Source organism: Hyperolius riggenbachi, chromosome 1, assembly GCF_040937935.1.
Source record: "Hyperolius riggenbachi isolate aHypRig1 chromosome 1, aHypRig1.pri, whole genome shotgun sequence".
NCBI lineage: Eukaryota > Metazoa > Chordata > Amphibia > Anura > Hyperoliidae > Hyperolius > Hyperolius riggenbachi.
The window spans coordinates 443,879,486-443,900,368 of NC_090646.1; the positions used below are offsets into that span (position 1 = coordinate 443,879,486).

Sequence of the window (20,883 nt, forward strand, 5' to 3'; positions counted from 1 at the left end):
AATTCATACAGTGCAGTGTAAAGTCCATAGACTTTATGCTTGTACCGAAGTGACGCACAGCATGCGGCATGTTATTCCACCAGAAATCGTCACATAGCAAAGTAAGTGAAGTGAAATATACAGTTGTGTTCAAAATTATTCAACCCCCACTGAAATTGAGTGTTTTGAACAGTTTGACATTGATTTTGATAATTTGGGGCGATTGCAGCACCACCACCACAGATTGTGAACGGTTTCAAGCTGAAATTGATTCACGATCTGTTTGCAGTAAAGGCAGCCATACGATCCCTCTCAAATCAGATTCAATCAGAGAGGGATCTATCTGTTGGTCGAATCTGATGGCAAATCGACCAGTGTATGGCTACCTTCAGGCTTGCGTGCTGCAACTGCTTTCTTTAAGTCCCACCAGAGGTTCTCAATTGGATTTAAGTCTGGTGATTGTGATGGCCACTCCAAAATGTTCCAGCCTTTAATCTGCAACCATGCTCTAGTGGACTTGGAGGTATGCATAGGATCATTGTCCTGTCGAAAGGTCCAACGTCTCCCAAGCCTCAGGTTTGTAACGGACTGCATCACATTTTCATCCAATATCTCCTGGTACTGAACAGAATTCATGGTACCTTGCACACGCTGAAGATTCTATGTACCTGCAGAAGCAAAACAGCCCCAAAGCATGACTGACCCCCCGCCATGCTTCACAGTAGGCAAAGGTGTGCTTTTCTTCATAGGCCTTGTTCTTCCTCCTCCAAACATAGCATTGATCCATGGGCCCAAACAGTTCTAATTTTGTTTCATACGTCCATAAAACACTACCCCAAAACTTTTGTGGTTTGTCCACATGACTTTTGGCATACTGCAGTCGACTCTTCTTATTCTTTGGAGACAGCAAAGGGGTGCGCCTGGGAGTTCTGGCATGGAGGCCTTCATTACGCAGTGTGCGACTTATTGTCTGAGCTGAAACTTCAGTACCCGCATCTGACAAATCTTTTTTTCAGTTCCTCAGCAGTGACACGGGGACTTTTCGCCACTTTGTGCTTCAGGTAGCGCACAGCAGTCGAAGTCAGCATCTTCTTTCTGCCACGACCAGGTAGCGTTTCAACGGTGCCTTTTGCCTCAAATTTGTGAATGATGCTTTCTATGGTGTCTCTTGGTATGTTTAACATCTTTACAATCTTCTTATAGCCATTGCCTTTACTGTGAAGAGAAATCACCTCTTCTCTTGTCTTCCTAGACTATTCTCTTGACTTCACCATGTTTGTAAACACACCAGTAAATGTCTAGAAGGAGCTGAGTATCACAGTCATTTTAAATCTGCCTAATTGGTGCTTATTATGCTTGATTGCTGCTCGTTAACATCCACAGGTGTTTTCAATACCTGATCGAAAACACTTGAATGAACCTCTGTTCTTAAGAGTGGTAGTCATTAAGGGGTTGAATAATTGTGTCAATGAAGAAAGCACAAAAAAAAAATATAAAACATTTAATACTGTATTACAAAAACAATTGATGTCATTTTAGTTGCATTTGGTTCTTTAAAAAGTCCTTATAAGATTTCATTCTGAACAAAATTACAAATGTACACTAAATTCCCTAAAGCCCTGTACAGCATTGGTTGAATAACTTTGAATACAACTGTAATTGCATTGATACGATTATATTGTCCATTGCACTGCAACAAACCTAGTGTGAAAAAAACCCTCATATACAGTCAAAGAGCAGCAAATAGATTGCAACTATATGTGGAATAATGACTTTTCATAGTGTGCTATGTGAGTTTGGCTTTGCTTTATGTAGCAGAAGTACATTTACCTGATTCGATTGCGTGTAGTTGGCGTGACAGAAGCAGTAGGGGAAGAAGAGTTAAGGGATAGCTGCGATGAGGATGAGGTCATTGACATCAAAGGAGAAGCAGACCCTCCATCTGTAACAGTGATGTCACGTTTCAGTTCCTCGCTGCTACGCCGTGACACTTAAAAGGACAGAAATAACCTTACAGACACATTGTAAACAAAAATAGCTTTCAGTCTTAAGTAATGGCATCAAGAGGAAAGGTTGAGCACAACTTCCGTAAAAGGGAGCTCTAAGCTTACTAATATCCACCTCTGTTTGCAGGGATTAGGGAGATGGGCAAGCAGAGCATACAATAAGCCATTTGTTCATTTACTTCACCAAGGTTTGGATCAATATCAACTAATGAATCTTACACTATGTTGCTAATCAAGCCAAGTCTGTCCTGCATGCTAATATCCACGTCATGAGACCCCAGACAAGGACAGGAAATCCCTGTGGAAGTTCAGGTCAGACACTTCCTTTGAAATGGGATTTCTATTCTAAGCACAGGAAGATCAAAAAACAAAAGAAAAAGGCAAAAAAAATGATGCTGTAGTAAGCTTGTAATGCAACAATGTACAACCGCACGTTCATTCTGTTGGAAACTACAGGATAACTCCTAGAAATGTTGGCTATTGGCAAGACTGATGTCCCTTTTGCACGCACGACCCTCTACATACAACATGTCTCTCTGTATTCTGATCTCTGCAACTGGACTTTACCCTCTGTTCCTACATTTGCGATAATAACTCATTTAAACTTCCTAGTAAACAGCCTAGTCAAAGCTGTAGATAAAAATTCTAAAAAAAACAAAAACAAAAAAATCTTCCTAGCTTCAGAAAATACACAGTGGTAAAGTTATTGCAGATTTACCAGAGATGGATTTTGTGCTGTCTATGGCTGGTACACGGGGCAAAGCGGCTGCAGTTCTGCTGCTTGAAGAAGCTCTTAATAGATGCTCTACAAAAACAAAAAAAATGGAGTCTATAACTCAGTAACACCTTAGAATCACAGAACACAGCATCCTGCATTAATCTCAAGCTCTACTTCTTTGTACATACCTTGTACTGGAATTTCTGAATAACTTGGTCTCTTTTCTGATAAGCCAGGCATTGATTTAGTAGAGGAAATAGGTCCACTAATGGAATGTCTCTGCAAGAAGAGAAAGTATGGCATGAACTAAGAGGGCACCCGTGAATCAAAATGTATTGTAAATGTAGAATTATGGAGAACCTGACCCCTGATTATATTAGGTACTTAAACAGAACTTGAGGTTAGAGTGATATGGAAGCTGACATGTACATTTACTTTTACACAATATTAGTTGACTGGCAGCCCTGCTGATCTATTTGGCTGCAGTAGTGCCTGAAGAACACCAGAAACAAGCATGTATCTAATCTTGTCAGATCTGACTATGTCAGAAACACCTGAGCTGCTGGCATGCTTGTTCAGGGATTATGGCTAAAAGTATTAGAGGTGGAGGATCAGCAGGATAACCAGGCAACTGGTATTGCTTAATAGGAAAAATATGGCAGCCTCCATATCACTCTTACCTCGGGTTCACATTAAAAGCAAATAAATGTCAGACTACAGTTGAGGTGTGCTTTAAAGAGAACCCGAGGTGGTATTTAATTATGTTACTGGGGCACAGAGGCTAGTTGTGCACACTAAAACCAGCCTCCGTTGCCCCATGGTGTGCCTCCATGTCCCCCCTGTGCGCCGCTATACCCCCCACAGTGCTGGCGACACGCAGCGCGTTGCCAGCACAATGTTTACCTATGCGCTGTCAGTCAGCGCCGCTCCCCCGCCTCCTCCGCATCAGCGCTACCCGCCCGCGTCACTTCCCTCCTATCAGCGGGAGGGAAGGGACACGGGCGGGTAGCGCCGATGCGGAGGAGCGGCGCTGACAGACAGCGCTTAGGTAAACATTGTGCTGGCGACACGCTGCGTGTCGCCAGCGCTGCGGGGGTATAGCGGCGCGCAGGGGGGACATGGAGGCACACCATGGGGCAACAGAGGCTGGTGTTAGTGTGCGCAACCAGCCTCTGTGCCCCACTAACATAATGAAATCCCACCTCGGGTTCTCTTTAATGGTAAATATATTGGTAGGTGAACAGAGGCGCCAGAAGGATAAAAGTACATAAAATTTTAAAAAAATTGCTGGGAGGAAGTGGTGGACTCGCCTCCGTTAAAGCAGACACCAAGGACTGTAAATATATATACACATTTATTGAAAATACCCCAAAGATGCAACGCGTTTCGCGGGCACAGCCCACTTCTTCAGGCAATAAGCAGGGGATAAACTGTAAACAAAAGACAGAGGCATAGCTATAAATGTTGCCATAAAAAGATACAAATGGATTATTATTTAGTGTAATAAGAATAGTATTTCATAGTGTTTAGTGATATGTTATAGTAGGGGGGTGATTGCAAGGAATGGGTCGGTGTAAACTACATAATGTGTATAGGGAAATGGACTAGATAACAGTGGTAAAAGGTAGTTAGTAAATCAGATTAAGTTGGTATCAAATTGACCGCTTTAGGTAAATTTCAGTAGAAGGTAGGGAATGGAATAAGTTGTAGCTGGCAAGAGAGGAAAAAAAGGCATGTGTAGTGGTTAAAAATAACGATAAAGACTTACCAGCAATTCAGTTATAGCAAGCAGAGCACCTCTGTACTGTTGTGAGGTCGCTTGCTGCTTTAAATGTGTTAATGCTGGCAGCTCTGGCCTATCCAGAAGCTGCTCCAGTGTGGGTGGGTGGAGTCAGTGGCCATGGTGACAGAGAGTCCTCCAATCAGCTGCTGCCAGCTGTAAGGAGTAGATTGGTGTGCATGTGGTCTTACATAACATGCATGCTTTCTCTGCATGCACAGGGTGGTGTTGTCAGTGGGTGGAGTCAGTGGCCATGGTGACAGAGAATCCTCCAATCAGCTGCTGCCAGCTTTAAGGAGTAGATTGGTGTGCATGCGGTCTTACATAACATGCATGCTTTCTCTGCATGCACAGGGCGGTATATATATCTTATCTTCCATTACTGATGTTTATTATTATCTTCATTATGACTATTATTATCATCCTTCTAATACAATGATATTTATTACAGCTGCAAACATTCGTCTACGATATCAAAACCGTAGATGGGATTATACACTATATATTACCAGGCCTGGACAATTTTTGCCAATGGCCTCCTCATATTTTGGATATATTACAATTGTTTTTATGTTTTTTATGTGTTCTTCGATTTTATGCTTATATCTTCATGTCATATTCACATTATTTTTTATTATAAATGTGTATTATTTTTTTATAATCATATATATATATATATATATATATATATATATATATATATATATATATATATATATATATATATATATATATATATATATATATATATATATATATATATATATATATATATATATATTTATATATATATTGTTTTATTATTATTATTATTATTATTTTATTAATTTTTTTATTAATTCCAGAAGTATACACTATTTTATTTACCAATTGTAAAAAGTCGGGCATTGTTCATGCTTTTATCTTCATTATCTTTCAGCATGTATAATGACATTTGAAGTCTTTTCACTGTACTTGTTCTTTTGAACCACTAAATGGCAGCAAACACATGGAGGACTCTCTGTCCCCATGGCCACTGACTCCACCCACTGACAACACCGCCCTGTGCATGCAGAGAAAGCATGCATGTTATGTAAGACCACATGCACACCAATCTACTCCTTAAAGCTGGCAGCAGCTGATTGGAGGATTCTCTGTCACCATGGCCACTGACTCCACCCACCCACACTGGAGCAGCTTCTGGATAGGCCAGAGCTGCCAGCATTAACACATTTAAAGCAGCAAGCGACCTCACAACAGTACAGAGGTGCTCTGCTTGCTATAACTGAATTGCTGGTAAGTCTTTATTTTTAACCACTACACATGCCTTTTTTTCCTCTCTTGCCAGCTACAACTTATTCCATTCCCTACCTTCTACTGAAATTTACCTAAAGCGGTCAATTTGATACCAACTTAATCTGATTTACTAACTACCTTTTACCACTGTTATCTAGTCCATTCCCCTATACACATTATGTAGTTTACACCGACCCATTCCTTGCAATCACCCCCCTACTATAACATATCACTAAACACTATGTTTGAAATACTATTCTTATTACACTAAATAATAATCCATTTGAATTTTTTTATGGCAACATTTATAGCTATGCCTCTGTCTTTTGTTTACAGTTGTTTATCCCCTGCTTATTGCCTGAAGAAGTGGGCTGTGCCCGCGAAACGCGTTGCATCTTTGGGGTATTTTCAATAAATGTGTATATTTATATATTTACAGTCCTTGGTGTCTGCTTTAACGGAGGCGAGTCCACCACTTCTTCCCAGCAATTTTTTAAAAAATGTATGTACTTTTATCCTTCTGGCGCCTCTGTTCACCTACCAATATATTTGAGTCCAACCCAGGTGGAGGGGTGATCTACCCCCTTTCTTCCTATCTACAGAGAGCGACTTCTTAATCCTGAGTGAGGACAGGTCTAATCTCCTCACCTGCGTAATGAGTGGTTACCTAGGTGGTAACCCGTGTTTGTGAGTATTACCATCTCACTGTTTCATTTATCCAATCAATTTTGACATACTACACCATATTGGGCTCTCGATTTCTCTTCATCTTTAATGGTAAAGTTTATTTTCAACATTTTGGAGCTGTGCTATCCACATCACCTGAGATGTGAGTGCTGGAACTAGGGTGTTACTATCATCTGGTATTACTACTGTCTTGAGAAAACCTGTAAACAGAAAAGTACACTTTTGAAGTATGTAAATAAAGCTTTGTTGAATATTATCTACAGTGTTTTGTGTATACTTGGAGGAGGTTATTCCACCACTGCCTCCTTTATTCTTCACAATTTTAGCAATTTGTATTCTACTGGCGCCTCTGTCTGTTTACACGTTATCCATCCGAGTCCACTCTTGGTGGAGGGGTGTTGCCCCCTTTCTTCTGATCTACAGAGAGCGACTTCTTAATCCTGAGTGGGGACAGGTTTAATCTCATCACCTGCCTATACAGTGGTTGCCTAGATGGTAACCCTGGTTTGTGAGTATACAAATATATACTTACTTTATTATACCTAATCACCAGTGCATACTACACTATATTGGGTTCTCGGTGTCCCCTTTTCTGTGTCTTGAGAAAGGTGCCCTGAATGGCTCCGAAACATTGGAAATAAACGTCACCATTAATTAAATGCACTGCATGAGACTGGATGGTAGGGTGCAAGTGCAGCAAGTGTGACTATAACGATTTGAAAATCACGGTTTCTGGTAAAACGAAGTAGAAAAATTAACACGATGTTGGCAAACGCATGGTAGGTAGTAACACTTTAAACAGTGGCAAGCATCTGTATAACAAAATACAGTGTCACTATACAGTTTGGTTTTCCTATGTATTGTGTAATAAATGCATGGTGGTTTACTGTACTGTTTGAAGGCTGGAAATTAAAACAATACACAGAATATACAGATGCCATAAAACACTAACCTGCATAGGGGAAACAGCAGCAGCGGGCGGAGTCTTCATTGGACTGGGGCTTAGAGGTGTGCGAGGAATGGAAGTTGCTGCAGTCACAGCTGTAGCTGGAGCGGGAGCTATAAGACAGAGAGGTAAGGCTTTCAGATGCCGAATATATAAAGTAAGGGAACACACATATGCCTCAAATGTGTTCATGACTGATGACCCAATAGGATAATGGAAGGCTCGGGCAAAAGATGGCCGCAGCAGACTGTGTCCTGGCTGTTGTGGACGTACACACTGAACGCCTGCTTTAAAGATTCAGCTGGTTCATTTAACCAATCAACAGATTTTTGACTCAACTGACAACCTGGATTTGAAGAACCTTGAAAACTGAAAGTAAGGATATGGCACACACAGCAACACACAGATTCTGTCTACTGAAAGTACTGGATCGAGTGACAACCTCCTGACAAATCAGTATACATCACATACCCATGGACAGGGTTTATTCACACTAGGTGCAGTGTACAGCGATGCTCACCACTCTGCACCACCACTTCACTATTGCTACCCAAGGGGTCATTTTCACTTGTTTGTAGCCCGCTTGCATGGGTGTTGGCCCCACAGGGAAATAAAAAAAGTGATTAACTACATTTTTGATTCAGTGCCCCAATAGTGCCACACTGCACTACACCGCATTGTGGACATAGCAATTCTAAGCAGTGTGTATTGCGTGGCACTGCTGTATATGTAAAAGGGGCCTCACCTCCACCAATGCTGCTGAATGTCACTAGATGTAATTCCCCTGCAGTGCACTGATTACAAATTGTGAGAGATACCGGTTTTTATTCCAGTGAATATTAATGTATTTTATTTTGTGGACCCTTCCCGGACTGGATGGCTCTTGCCCCTTTAAGACCAGAGCCGTCCTTTCCCCATTTTGTATTGTGATAGGCACACAGCAATCACATAATTAGGAGCCAATGAAACTGCTAGCTCTGCTGTAAGCGTGACAGCAGAGCGAGCGATTGTAGCAACATGAACAGTGGCATGAACAGCGAGAGCACCGAGGCAGAGCAGCAGGGCTGATTGAAATCTACACCCTGGCAGGAATAAGCGGCCATAAACAGGGAGTAGATTTCAATCATTAAAGTCTGGAAGCAGTTAAGCTGGCCATACACTATTTGTTTACCATTCAACAACTTTACAGCACCTTCCATTCATGCAAGACTGGCATTTATTTCCATGAGATAACCATACAGTCTGTGTCAAAAGCCAGGAGCCAAACAAATGTTACCTGGAGTACAGGTTATGTTGGTCCCAGGGTGAGTGGAGGTGGGTGGTGAGGACTGTAAAATCTGTACAGTGCATGACCAGCTTTAGTCAGCTACAGACACCAGAAGGCAGGCAGAGGTGGAGACTCGATACAACCTTCTTCATTTCACAAATACATCCAAACTAAAAAGTGCTCAGTTTAGCCATGTGTATGTTTGTACTACACAGAGCAGAAATGGCATAATACACGTCTGGTGGTGTACACTGGGAAGAAGGTATGACAATCAGAACAGTTTACCCATCTGCCATGCTGTTCCTCCCTCCCTATGCACTTGGCCAATGGTGTCTACAGCAGAAAGCTATAATCAGAAGTTTGTTGTTTTACCTGTTTATCTACCCACAAGTGTCATCTCGTGTCTGTAGTTACCTATAGTGTAAATTGTCATACAAACATGGCAGCTCTAGCATCCAAAAAGCATGTCTGTAAGTGTATAGAGTTTTTTCCTCTTCAATCTCACCACAATGATTATTTAGGGTGACAATATTCATATGTGCAGCTAAACCGTTTCTATGGCAAAAGCTTTTTGAGGGGCAAGGAGCTGCCTATGTTCAAGGTCTGTTGTGATTAATTTACCTGGTGAGGAAGCGTTGTCAAAGGACTTGATTAAGGTCTTCACAGTGGGTGTGGGCTCAGAAGAAGTGGATGACCGGCGGCTAAGACCCATGCCTTGCCTCAAAGCAGCAAGATCCCTCTCCACTGCGTTCATGTAGTTGTAGACACGGCCACGCTCCTCTTCTTGCCTGGTGAGTCAAGAATTAGCAAAATTAGGACATACAGTGGTTTGCAAAAGTATTCGTCCCCCTTGAAGTTTTTCACATTTTGTCACATTACTGCCACAAACATGAATCAATTATATTGGAATTCCACATGAAAGACCAATACAAAGTGGTGTACACGTGAGAAGTGGAACGAAAATCATACATGCTTCCAAACATTTTTTTTTTTTTTACAAATAACTGCAAAGTGGGGTGTGCTTAATTATTCAGCCCCCCTGAGTCAATACTTTGTAGAACCACCTTTTGCTGCAATCAGGGTATGTCTCTACCAGCTTTGCACATCTAGAGACTGAAATCCTTGCCCATTTTTCTTTGCAAGACAGCTCCAGCTCAGTCACATTAGATGGACAGCATTTGTGAACAGCAGTTTTCAGATCTTGCCACAGATTTTCGATTGAATTTAGATCTGGACTTTGACTGGGCCATTCTAACACATGGATATGTTTTGTTTTAAACCATTCCATTGTTGCCCTGGCTTTATGTTTATGGTCGTTGTCCTGCTGGAAGGTGAACCTCCGCCCCAGTCTCAAGTCTTTTGCAAACTCCAAGAGGTTTTCTTCCAAGTTTGCCCTGTATTTGGCTCAATCCATCTTCCCATCAACTTTGACCAGCTTCCCTGTCCCTGCTGAAGAGAAGCACCCCCAGAGCATGATACTGCCACCACCATATTTGACAGTGGGGATGGTGTGTTCAGAATGACGTGCAGTGTTAGTTTTCCGCCACACATAGCGTTTTGCATTTTGGCCAAAAAGTTCCGTTTTGGTCTCATCTGACCAGAGCACCTTCTTCCACATGTTTGCTGTGTCCCCCACATGGCTTGTGGCAAACTGCAAACGGGACTTCTTATGCTTTTCTGTTAACAATGGCTTTCTTCTTGCCAATCTTCCATAAAGGCCAATTTTGTGCAGTGCACGACTAATAGTTGTCCTATGGACAGATTCCCCCACCTGAGCTGTAGATCTCTGCAGTTCGTCCAGAGTCACCATGGGCCTCTTGACTGCATTTCTGATCAGCGATCTCCTTGTTCGGCCTGTGAGTTTAGGTGGACGGCCTTGTCTTGGTAGATTTACAGTTGTGCCATACTCCTTCCATTTCTGAATGATCGCTTCAACAGTGCTCCATGGGATGCTCAAGGCTTTGGAAATCTTTTTGTAGCCTAAGCCTGCTTTAAATTTCTCAATAACTTTATCCCTGACCTGTCTGGTGTGTTCTTTGGACTTCATTGTGTTGTTGCTCCCAATATTCTCTTAGACAACCTCTGAGGTCATCACAGAGCAGCTGTATTAGTACTGACATTAGATTACACACAGGTGCACTCTATTTAGTCATTAGCACTCATCAGGCAATGTCTATGGGTAACTGACTGCACTGAGACCAAAGGGGGCTGAATAATTACGCACACCCCACTTTGCAGTTATTGATTTGTAAAAAATGTTTGGAATCATGTTTGATTTTCGTTCCACTTCTCACGTGTACACCACTTTGTATTGGTCTTTCACGTGGAATTCCCATACAATTCATTCATGTTTGTGGCAGTAATGTGGAAAACTTCAAGGGGGCTGAATACTTTTGCAAGCCACTGTATATATCCTATTATCTTAGAGAATGTTATATAAAAATGACTATATTAAAAGACCATCATTCTGTTCATTACATGACATTACTACAATTCTGCTCTTACTTGCGAGAGTTTGCATTCTCCAGTTCCTTGTTAAGTTTCTCATTCTTCTCTAGTGTTTCTTGAAGTCGCCGTTTGAGTTCTCCAATTTCTTCCTGCGCTTCAGACTTGATGTCATTTGCAATCACAACAGCAGTTTGCAAATCTGCCTGAAACTGGCGCCATTCTGCAGATTCCTCCTACAGTAATCATCATAAAAGGGAAAGGTTTACTATCGTAGTGTAGAAAGTACAAAGTAATAGCACACATTTCAGTGTCAAAGTTTTAAAATAAACCTGCCAGATTAAAAAAAAACAAGAACATGAAAACTTATGAAAACGGAAGCTTAGGTGTCACTGGTTCCAGGAGGCAGATGACAAAACCAGTGGGTCAGGGTACAAGCCTCTTGGAGGCCAAGGTGTAAACAAGAAAAAATGATTGGCATATCCTTTGTAACAAAGTTGCTTTTTCTAACTTAATAGCAAAACTAGAGTAAGGCCCCGTTCACACTGCACGCGTTTCCAGCCGCGTTTTGGAAACGCGTGCAGGTGGCCGACACGCACGACATCAGACATTGCATAGAGTGCAATGTCTGATGTTCACACTGCATGCGTTCCGGACCTGTGCGGTCCGGAAACGCATGCTGCACGCATTTTTTGTAAAAACGCATGGCTGTCCCATTCACCTTTCAGTGATGGGATCAGCCACGCAACGCATACGAACGCGGATGGCGTGCGTTCGTACGCGTTGCGGTCCGCATGCGTTGCGGTCTGCGTTCTGCAGTCTGAACAGGGCCTAAGACCTATAGCTAAGGTGATTGGAATTCCATCAAAATAGTTTGGGTGATGGTTACAGAAAGTCTTACAGTTGAAAACATCCACAATTGGAAAGGAAGGGTCTCTGTTCAAATCAAAGATCCTGTACTAATGGCATCTAAAAGTGTTTATTACAGTGATTATTTCAGCTATTGCAACTTATTTTTCAAAAACAGTTTTCCCTTGCTTATAATGTGATTTGAAAGGTTTCTAAAACAACAATGTCTCTTCCTGTAAACACTGTATATAATAAAAGCTGTTTAAACAGACATTAAGGTGTGTTCACAGCTCTATTTTGTGTTAACAACAGTGGACAGTTACCACTGCACAAAAGCCTTGTACGAAAGTTAGGTGGTTCTTGGCCAAGGCGGCTGGTTCCCCTCAATGTGTTGGCAAGGGTTCAGCCTAGTGGATAGTCTCAGCCAAGCCCAGGGTGTGGTTCTTAAAGTGATCCGGAGATGAAGCATCCTCATGTATTTTACTATATACATCAGTGGGGACATTAGAGAAAACACCTACCCTGCTCTGTTTCATTCTTCACTGTTCAGCTTGCTTTTTATCAGCCCTGATAAAATCCCCGACTGAGCATTCAGTCTGGCTTTGCTCAGGAATCATTATAGCGGAGTCATTAGAGCAAAGCAAGACTGAATGCTCAGTCTGGGATTTTATCAGGGCTGATAAAAAACAAGCTGAACAGTGAAGAATGAAACAGAGAGCAGGGTAGGCGTATTCTCTAATATTCCCACTGATATATATGGTAAAACACAGAAGGATGCTTTGTCTCTGGTTCACTTTAAGGTGGCCACTAATGATACAATTTGCCCAAAAAAATGATTATGAACAATTCTTCTCATAATTGATCGTAAAAGATCATGAGTCCACTAATGGACAAAAATCTTCTAACCAATCCGATCAGATTAATGAAATTGATCCAAATATCTGTTCGATTCCATCAATCTGTTCGGATTGGTTAGGAGATTTTTGTCCATTAGTGTTTCCAAACGATAATTTTCAATCGTTCATGAGAAGAATTGTTCGTAATCGATCGTTAGGCAAATTGTATCATTAGTGGGCACCTTTAGACTCACTCCGACCACTCTGTTGAGAGCCCCCCCCCCCCCCCCCCCGTGTCAGCCCGCCTCCATGGCAACAAAATGCTGTAGACTAATGATGCGTTTATAAAGACTTGCCCCCGTACTGTTGCACCCCAAGGATCAAGTGTTGGGGCTATAACCAAGATATTATATGGGCTATAAAGAAAAATCATTATCTTTATCTAAAACTTCATGAAATTCTTAAAGAAGCACTGTAGTGACATATAGTAGAATGCAGTAAAGTATTCAGGATACCCACTTCTATGTTAAATATCCTGGTTTCAGCATCAGAAACACTACCTATAGCTATATATTGGTATGTAATAATAATAATAATAATCTGAACAATTACATTTGTAAATTCACTGATATATCATCTTTCTCAGCGTTGCTAGGAGCTTGTCATCAAGCATCCATGCGTATCATTATGTACCAATCCCCCAAACATACAAATAAAAGGTTTGCTGTTCTTACTCGCAGTTTACGATTTAGTATTTTGATTTCACGCTCCATGTCGTGTTTCTGATCCTGCAGCTTTTTTACAGTATCTGTAAGGTAAAGAGGAAACTTCACTTAGCAACTCGGGAAAAATGTTACGTTAATTAGTAATAGCATGAACTAATGTTTTTGCCAGAATAAAACCCTGGGGATAGATTAAAGAGAGAGGCGTCAAAGGGAACTGGAAAATATTTAAACTAATGGTTATATGTGAGGTATGTCGTTATCTAGATAATCACAGCCTTGACACCTCCTCTGGGCAAGATTTCTGCTAGATGATGACAAATCTTGCTAGAGCTGCAGCCTTATTGTTCGAGGCGGAGAGACAGAGGAGCTTAAGGCAAACGGCACGTACAGGACAGGATGTCACCACAAGGCTATTTGTAACTATGTCATTAAACGTGGTTGTCATTCTAGCATGGAAAGATAATTAAGACAAACTTCTGCAGAGATGGCCAAAATATGCTTAAATGGGTTGAGAAGAACTACAGTTGACAGAAGGACAAAAATAATAAGACGCAACATAAAACACATACCTAAATGTTAAAACATTAAAATGCACTGGTCCTTTGTGCAAACATGTTAGACCAACTACAGGGAGTGCAGAATTATTAGGCAAATGAGTATTTTGACCACATCATCCTCTTTATGCATGTTGTCTTAATCCAAGCTGTATAGGATCGAAAGCCTACTACCAATTAAGCACATTAGGTGATGTGCATCTCTGTAATGAGAAGGGGTGTGGTCTAATGACATCAACACCTTATATCAGGTGTGCATAATTATTAGGCAACTTCCTTTCCTTTGGCAAAATGGGTAAAAAGAAGGACTTGACAGGCTCAGAAAAGTCAAAAATAGTGAGATATCTTGCAGAGGGATGCAGCACTCTTAAAATTGCAAAACTTCTGAAGCGTGATCATCGAACAATCAAGCGTTTCATTCAAAATAGTCAACAGGGTCGCAAGAAGCGTGTGGAAAAACTAAGGCGCAAAATAACTGCCCATGAACTGAGAAAAGTCAAGCGTGCAGCTGCCAAGATGCCACTTGCCACCAGTTTGGCCATTTTTCAGAGCTGCAACATCACTGGAGTGCCCAAAAGCACAAGGTGTGCAATACTCAGAGACATGGCCAAGGTAAGAAAGGCTGAAAGACGACCACCACTGAACAAGACATACAAGCTGAAACGTCAAGACTGGGCCAAGAAATATCTCAAGACTGATTTTTCTAAGGTTTTATGGACTGATGAAATGAGTGAGTCTTGATGGGCCAGATGGATGGGCCCGTGGCTGGATTGGTAAAGGGCAGAGAGCTCCAGTCTGACTCAGACACCAGCAAGGTGGAGGTGGAGTACTGGTTTGGGCTGGTATCATCAAAGATGAGCTTGTGGGGCCTTTTCGGGTTGAGGATGGAGTCAAGCTCAACTCCCAGTCCTACTGCCAGTTTCTGGAAGACACCTTCATCAAGCAGTGGTACAAAAAGAAGTCTGCATCCTTCAAGAAAAACATGATTTTCATGCAGGACAATGCTCCATCACACGCGTCCAAGTACTCCACAGCGTGGCTGGCAAGAAAGGGTATAAAAGAAGAAAAACTAATGACATGGCCTCCTTGTTCACCTGATCTGAACCCCATTGAGAACCTGTGGTCCATCATAAAATGTGAGATTTACAAAGAGGGAAAACAGTACACCTCTCTGAACAGTGTTTGGGAGGCTGTGGTTGCTGCTGCACGCAATGTTGATGGTGAACAGATCAAACCACTGACAGAATCCATGGATGGCAGGCTTTTGAGTGTCCTTGCAAAGAAAGGTGGCTATATTGGTCACTGATTTGTTTTTGTTTTGTTTTTGAATGTCAGAAATGTATATTTGTAAATGTTGAGATGTTATATTGGTTTCACTGGTAAAAATAAATAATTGAAATGGGTATATATTTGTTTTCTGTTAAGTTGCCTAATAATTATGCACAGTAATAGTCACCTGCACACACAGATATCCCCCTAAGATAGATAAAACTAAAAACAAACTAAAAACTACTTTCAAAAACATTCAGCTTTGATATTAATGCGTTTTTTGGGTTTATTGAGAACATGGTTGTTGTTCAATAATAAAATATTCCTCCAAAATACAACTTGCCTAATAAGTCTGCACTCCCTGTAAATCCAGAATGAAACTAAAGGTGGGTACACACGTCAGATAAAAGTCTTTGGAAAATGAAAGATCACAGACCAATTTTAACTCCTTCCATGTAGTATGAGAGCCATAGTCTACACAGTCTATTCTATGGAGCTGAACTCCCCATCAGATAAAAATCTTTGCAAGATCCTGCACACAAAGATGCTTTACACATGCAACAGATCAGTTCCTGCAAAAGATCAGTTCCTGCAAAAGATCCGTTCCTGCAAAATGCATTCATTCAAAGCCTATGATATCTGCAGATCTCATACACACCTTGTTTAATGGACCATCATCTACAGATCAGACAATTATCTGCAGATCTGAAGATCCAACCTAGTGGATCTGATCTGCAGATTATTGTCCGTTAAACAAGTTGTGTATGAGATCTGCAGATGTTATAGACTTTGAATGCATTTTGCAGGAACGGATCTTTTGCAGGAACGGATCTTTTTGCAGGAACTGATCTTTTGCAGATACTGATCTGTTGCATGTGTACAGCATCTTTGTGTGCAGGATCTTGCAAAGATTTTTATCTGATGGGGAGATCAGCTCCATAGAATAGACTGTGTAGAGTATGGCTCTCATACTACATGGAAGGGGGTAAAATTGCTGTGATCTTTCATTTTTCAAAGACTTTTATCTGATGTGTGTACCCACCTTAAGCAAATTCTGAAAGCAATCATGTTGCTTAGTGTAAAATTATAGTATTCTCTTTGGAACTAAACGGTCAAAGTATAGAAACACATTGTATAGCTGGGCATACCTAAAGTTTTGTACCTATCCACACAGGTTCAAGTCCTCCCCACCCTGTGGTGTTTCCTGTTTGCAGGTCTTAAAGGACAACTGCCATGAGAGGTATTTGGAGGCTAGTGTACCATATTTATCTCCTTCTAAACAATACCAGTGGCCTGCCAATCCTGCTGATCCTCTTCCTCTAATACTTTTAGCTATATACCATGAACAAGCATATGTCAGATCTGACAAGATTACCTGCACGATTGTTTCTGGTGTTACTCAGCCAAATAGATCAGCAGGGCTGTCAGGCAATTGGTATTTAACAATAACAAAATTATTTTTATAGCGCTTTTCTCCCTGGGGACACAAAGCTCTATAACCTGCGTTTAAGAGGAAATATATATATATATGGGGGACTCCACATTCTTCTCACTACAGTTGTTCTTTAGGCTTCGTTTACACTTGTGTGCGGCATGTGTCTTGCGAGACGCGATGCCTACACAGCTGTGACGTGTCTCGCAGCCGAATCCCGCGCTATGCATGGCTATGGGATTCGGACAGTGACGCGCAGAATTATGCTGCAGGGCCTCAGATTTTTCCCCGGCCACGAATTCGGATGCTCTGCATAGACTTCTATAAACTGCCAAATTCCATCCGAATTCGTGGCCGAGGAATCAGCCCAAATTTGCACAAATGGAAACCTAGCCTTAACATTGCTAATTGGCCACTTCCTGGAAATGAATACATTCTTCATCCTGAAGCTGACACATAGGGATATATTCACAAAAAAAAAAAAAAAAAAAAAGGAGGTATACATGGGCAAAACTGGTTATCTGCCAGTGTATGGCCACCTCAGAAAACACAATATTTTCTGTTTACACATGTACTTTGCATTCACAGATGACGCATAAATGGACTCTTGGTACTGCATATTTTGGACACCGTCTTTTTATTTCATGACTGTTAAGGGGGTGTAAACACTTTTTCAAAGAGCTGTAAAGGCTGGAACCCACTAGGGCGATTTTGAGCGTGTTTTCAAAGCGATTTTGCAGCGCTCTGGGGGCCTGAGTAATTAACATTTAAATAAGCTTTATAATACTCACCAGGTGTCCGAATTTCCTGCTTTCGTCTGTAGCCGCACCCCTAAAGGAAAAGGTCACAGGCGCTTCTCTGATTGGTCCTATAGAAGCATCCATGACCTCTTCCTTTAGGGGGCAGGGCTATGGACGGAAGCTGTACATTTTACATCCAGTAAGTATAATAAAGTTTATTTAAATAAAAAACAAAACAAAATGAAAATCGTTAATCGGAAGCACTTCCAAGCGCCAGGAAACACGATCGCAATTGCACTAGGAATCGCTGCCCAAAGCGCTGCAGCAATTCCTAGCGGGTTCCAGGTCTCAGGATATCAACACATTTCTTCCTGTCTGAAGCTTTTGGAGGTATAAGAATAGTTCAAATCAGAAACAGTGGATTAAATAGAATTTCCCAGCTTGCTGCTTTGTTTAATGTTCTTCATCTGCAACACAACAACACAGCTGTGTGTCGAGGTATTAATCCATTGTAAATATTCCTTTATTGATGAAGGATCATTCTTGTCTCTTTAAAAAAACACCAATCTTTCAATGCCTTTTATTTAGAATTTAATCTCTTCGGTTTCCAGGAAATCAGGTAATTAGTTATTGAGTGCCTTTATCTCCAAGTTATAAAAACCAAACCATCATCACACCCCCCCCCGAATGAAAACCAAGCCATCATCACACCCAACCCCCCTCCCCCCCGAATGAAAACCAAGCCATCATCACACCCAAAGCCCCTCCCCCCCGAATGAAAACCAAGCCATCATCACACCCAACCCCCTCCCCCCGGAATGAAAACCAAGCCATCATTACACCCATATATCCCCCCCCCCCCCCCCGAAATGATCTATTGTGCATTTGCTCTCCTTGCGCGGAAGGGGTTTGTTACTTCCTACACAATACTCTTGATTTATACTGGAGTAACTGGTCAATTTGCAGCTTTTTATTTACCAGAGAGCTAGAACATCACATGTAACAACACATTCAATGGCAGCCTTCAAAGCATACTTTCCTTTAGAATTATGCATTGGTAAATTACAAACATAAACCAAATGAAGCATTGATATTAGAATCATGGTTGGTTCTAAAGTCAAAAGAATCCATCAGTTTGAGGTGAGAGAGTTGGGAACTTTAGTGAGCATCGAGAGGTTTTCACAAGTGCAGGAAAAGTAGGACTTACTCTCCAGATCGGATATGATGAGGTTGTCGTGAAGCTTTACAGCTCTGTGTTGCTCTACTTCATCTTCCAGTTCAAATATGGTCTCCTTCATATCGCTGCGTTCTGTCTCCTTTTCCTCCAGTTCACCCCTCACCTTATCAAGTGCCAGAGTCAATTCCGACACCTGTTTTTGTGCCTTTTCACGGAATGCTCGATATTCATCTTCCAGCTATAAGAGGGTCAAAAGGAAAGAAATCAAATGTTAATAGAGTTACACCCTTACAACATATTCCAATGTTATTAGATTTCTCTGCACATTTACAAGGCTGAGTTGAACACAGTGAGAGGGGCATAAACCACTACTAAACATATGATATATCATGCCAAAGTAAGAAACTGTAAACCATTTGGTGCTTCCAAAAACACCCTTAGTTAGATCTTGGACTAAATCCGTAAACCACGTGTTACCGGTGTATAAACTAACTTATATGGGTAAAAGTTGTCCCAAAACAAAGGTGTTTGGGAGAAAATATCAAATACCAACAATTGAATGTGTTTGGCGGTGCATGATGAGGAATGAACCAGGCAGTACTCTTTTTTTTTTTTCTTTTTCTCTTCTTTTATCTCCTGGTCTTCCTCCCTTACCTCCGGCATCATCCATTATGGTCATGAGCTTCTGAACACACTCTTTGCCATAACAGCTTAATTCTAATGCACAATATATTTGTTTAATCACCCTTTACTATAACTGAACTGAAGCTTCAGTACATGTGCATTGACTTGATTTTGCAATCTGAATGTAAATGGGTTATGCACCCGAATGCAATTGTTTGACATGACTCTGATCTCTGGGAGTTTTACCTTTCTCATACAGGACTATATGTTACTACAGCATTATTATTTTATTTAAAGAGAACCCGAGGTGCGAGTGATATGGAGGCTGCCATATTTATTTCCTCTAAAACAATACCAGTTGCTTGGCTATCCTGCTGATCCTGTGTCTCTAATACTTTTAAGTGGCCCATACACTGGTCAATTTCAGCCATCAATCGATTGATTGATTCTATTGAATCGATCAGAAATAGTTTCTATCAAATCTATTGATCAATTTGCAAACGATTTCGATAGATTTGATCTGACAGCATTGAAAATCTAGGTCAATCTGCTGCTGGCAGCATATCGATGGCACATACAGTTGCATTGGATCTAATGGTCCAATAATGCATTTAGATCGACTTCCAATAGATTTAATTCTGAAATCTATTGGAAATCTGTTCCTAGTGTGTGGCACACATCAGATATATTCTTGTCAGATTCGACTTGACAGGCATCTCACAGAATTCTATCTGATGGTCGAATCTGCTGCAAATCTATAAGTATATGGCCACCTTAAGCCATAGACCCCGAACAAGCATATGCAAATTAGGTACTCTAACTCAGCTGACTCAGGTTTTATTGCATTAGCCCAATGCTTGTTTCGGAGTTTTGACTCAGACACTACGTATGACATATGATCAACTACGTATGCCAGGAAACCGGCATTGTTTACAAGGAACTAAATATGGCAGCCTCCATATCACTCTCACTTGGGGTTACCTTTAAAAAATAAACCTGCACACATACAATAAGAATTTACTGTAAATTAATGATGCACAGGAAGACCAGTCCATCGAGCAATACAGGTAATGTCAGGATGTAAAAAGATGCAAAATTCAAAATATCACACTAAAGAAGAAAAGCTTTGGAACCACACATGGCCTACAGCCTGTCGTGCCCATGAAATGTTGTCTGTTTCGGCAACACTTAGGCCTCGTTCACATGGGGCAACACATATGGCTTTGCATTCAGGACGCAAGCGCACCTGATCGTACGCCATCTGCGTTGCTGTGCGTTGCGTTGCTGATCCCATAACAGTGAATGCGAACAGCGATGCACTTTGTGAATAATGCGTGCAACAGTGAGATAGTCAGGAGTGCTGTCTATGCACTTCTGATGTTCTTGCTGATCGCACACCATATGTGCTGCAAACATTTTCAACTAAATAAACCATCAGGACCTACATTTATTACAAAAAATATCACTGCAGGTGCTACACATGACTATTTCACTATTCTTTTAGTCATCCTTAACCTAGTGTCTAGTGTGAACGAGGTCTTAGATCCAGGTATGGCAAGGTTGGGAGCCAGTGG

The 20,883-nt window shown here is 41.3% G+C and overlaps 1 protein-coding gene across 5 annotated transcripts in view; it reads right to left on the reverse strand.

Annotated features, from left to right (window-relative positions):
• Nucleotides 1-20,883, reverse strand: part of SPECC1L (sperm antigen with calponin homology and coiled-coil domains 1 like) — a 126,794-nt gene that overhangs the window by 45,683 nt on the left and 60,228 nt on the right. For 4 of the 5 annotated variants that reach the window (XM_068238324.1, XM_068238319.1, XM_068238327.1 and 1 more), the window contains 8 exons: nt 18,716-18,923; nt 13,523-13,596; nt 11,164-11,339; nt 9,280-9,446; nt 7,398-7,504; nt 2,892-2,982; nt 2,704-2,790; nt 1,810-1,969 (listed from right to left, as the gene is read on the reverse strand). In XM_068238324.1, coding sequence (XP_068094425.1) covers nt 1,810-1,969; nt 2,704-2,790; nt 2,892-2,982; nt 7,398-7,504; nt 9,280-9,446; nt 11,164-11,339; nt 13,523-13,596; nt 18,716-18,923 — 1,070 coding nt within the window. The remainder of the gene's footprint in view (nt 1-1,809; nt 1,970-2,703; nt 2,791-2,891; nt 2,983-7,397; nt 7,505-9,279; nt 9,447-11,163; nt 11,340-13,522; nt 13,597-18,715; nt 18,924-20,883) is intronic. The other variant, XM_068238322.1, reaches the window with a different exon arrangement.